Raw genomic sequence first — 2,489 nt, forward strand, 5'->3', positions numbered from 1 at the left:
ATAACTGTATTTGGAGTCCTTTCATTCTGTACCCTAATTTCTACTTCCTTTTTCTTATGTGAAAGTTGTAAGACACTGGAAACACAGTAAGGCTGAGTGGTTGCTGTTTTTACCCCTTTCAGCTGTTCCTTCGAAGATCGTTAACCAGAAAACAGCTGTACAATCTGTCACGTCGTTCCTAATAATACACCATGACAACAGAGAGGGGAGCCCACTTACTCACCCGCTGAGAGAGCTGCAGGGTACAAATAGGACTGAAACAACAAGAGATCTTTAGTAGTCCAAGCCACCGTTGGAATTTTCCCTGGTTTTTGTTCATTCCAAGGATTGTAAACCAGAATCTAAACATTATGTCCCAGGTGAGCCCCCCCATTGGAGTGTAAGTTTGTGCATGCCAAAGATGATACTTCAAGAGAGAGAAAGAAATCACCTTGATCAGGGAAGGTTAGAGACCGTTTCTTGGTTTGGAATTGTGGCTTACAAAGTAAAAGAACACAGTGGACATTGTTCTAAACTTCTTGTTGTGTTCAGTCAGAACATCCTTCAGCCTTCAGGATGTCATCTGTTTAGATGGTGATGAGAAATAAGTCACCAGAACAATTGCTGGATTTTCCCTTCCTTCTCATAGTCTGGTGAAGTGAAAAAGAAAAAGCGGCCCCCGATGAAGGAGGAGGACCTGAAAGGAGCCAGAAGCAAGCTGGGCATAAAGGGTGAAGTAAAGAGCAAGACCTATGAGGTGATGGTGGAATGCGGTGAGCTGGCTTTTGATATTTTTTATCCTTGGGAATTCTCATGAAAGGGTATCCAAGTGCTGGAGGATATATGCAGTGATATAATAAGGCCCACAGAACAGCACATTGGTTGCCTTAACAAGAATATTAAGTCATAGCAATAGAGTCTGTGATTTGATAGTCTGAAATGTGCAAGGTTAGTGGCACTTCTCTGAAAACACAATAATATATGGGAGTCATTATTTATAAAGAATAAATTGACAAAAATAGTGATTTCGCAAATTTTTTGATATTCAAGAACCCAGCGAACAAAATTCAAAACCAAACAAGAATCATAATATAACAGTAAATGTACAAAGAGATAAAATGCAACACAGTTGGGCATAAAGTAAGTAGCATAAAAATGAGACTGAGACAGAGAATGAGACCTACGGGGGATTCAGTTTCCACTGGAAGATGGTCTAAAGGCTGTAGCGGTCAGATTCTGGGCGTGATGCCTGTCTGTCTTGGCTCCATTTGTGGGGCGGAAACAGATGAGGAAATACTGCAATATATGTGGGGGTTGTTATTAGTTAATGACATGCAGTAAGCTTGAGGTACTCGGTAGAGTCAGCATAAACAAACAAAATCATCGCAGTGAAGTTTTGGGAGCAATAATATTGGCTGTTTTTCTCATTGCCTGCTGCTCATTGGACTGCCTGGTCATCTGCAGAGCGCATGGGAAAAGTGGCCCCATCGGTGTTCAGTGGGGTGCGTTCTGGCACAGAGACGGCCCTTAGAAGCCAGAACCAAGCTCCACCTTCCAGCGTCTTCGGGAAGTGAAGAACAGAGAACAGCTTGTTCCTGTCTTTCAGAGAAAGAAAGAAAGAAAGACATGGAGAAAGAGAAGGACAGATGGATCATGCTATAGTCACTGTGTATTTTTGTATTTGTTTGACTGTTATTAGTATTAAAGTCCATGTTTGTCCCCATGTAGGTCACAGACGCTATCTAATGAGAGTTACCAGAAAAGACTACATTCATCCAACAGAGCATGTTAATGTTAACTTTGTCAACAACTGTTTTTAACCATTTTATGTATTCAGTAATACATTTTTAAAATAAAATTAGATGCCATGAGAACAACAACAGTGTATTTCATGTATGTGTAAACATACAAATATAAATGTAAATACATTATATTGCCAAAAGTATTGGGACACCTGCCTTTAAAAACACATGAACTTTAGTGACATCCCATTCTTAATACATAGGTTTTAACATGAAGTTGGCCCATCCTTTGCAGTTATAACAGCTTCAACTCTTCTGGGAAGGCTCAAATGTGCAAAGGTTTAGAAGTGTGTTTATGGGAATTTTTGACCATTCTACCAGGAGAGCATTTGTGTGGTCAAGCACTGATATTGGACGAGAAGGCCTGGCTAGCAGTCTCCACTCTAATTCATCCAAAGGGTGTTCTATCATTAGGGCTCTGTGCAGGCCAGTCAAGTTCCTCCACACTAGACTCACTCATCTATGTCCTTATGGACCTTGCTTTGTGCGCTGGTGCGCAGTCATGTTGGAACAAGAAGGGGCCATTCGCATGAAATTTTCAAAAATGGCTTTGAATGCTGCAGCATTAAGAGGTACTTTCACTGGAACTAAGGTGCCAAGCCCAAGCCCTGAAAAATAACCCCACACCACAGTCCCCCCTTCACCAAACTTTACACTTTACACAATGCAGTCAGGCAAGTAGCATTCTCTTGGTAACCGCCAAACCCA

At 41.3% G+C, this 2,489-nt stretch overlaps 1 protein-coding gene across 1 annotated transcript; it reads left to right on the forward strand.

The window, feature by feature from the left end:
* Positions 1-201: 201 nt before the first annotated feature.
* Positions 202-1,859, forward strand: LOC125723591 (musculoskeletal embryonic nuclear protein 1-like). Its single transcript, XM_049000326.1, has 3 exons — positions 202-359; positions 629-752; positions 1,444-1,859. Exons 1-3 carry the CDS (start codon positions 351-353, stop codon positions 1,551-1,553), a joined length of 243 nt encoding a protein of 80 aa, XP_048856283.1. The 5' UTR covers positions 202-350; the 3' UTR covers positions 1,554-1,859.
* The last annotated feature ends 630 nt before the right edge of the window (positions 1,860-2,489 follow it).

The sequence above is a fragment of the Brienomyrus brachyistius genome, unplaced genomic scaffold (assembly GCF_023856365.1).
Source record: "Brienomyrus brachyistius isolate T26 unplaced genomic scaffold, BBRACH_0.4 scaffold50, whole genome shotgun sequence".
NCBI lineage: Eukaryota > Metazoa > Chordata > Actinopteri > Osteoglossiformes > Mormyridae > Brienomyrus > Brienomyrus brachyistius.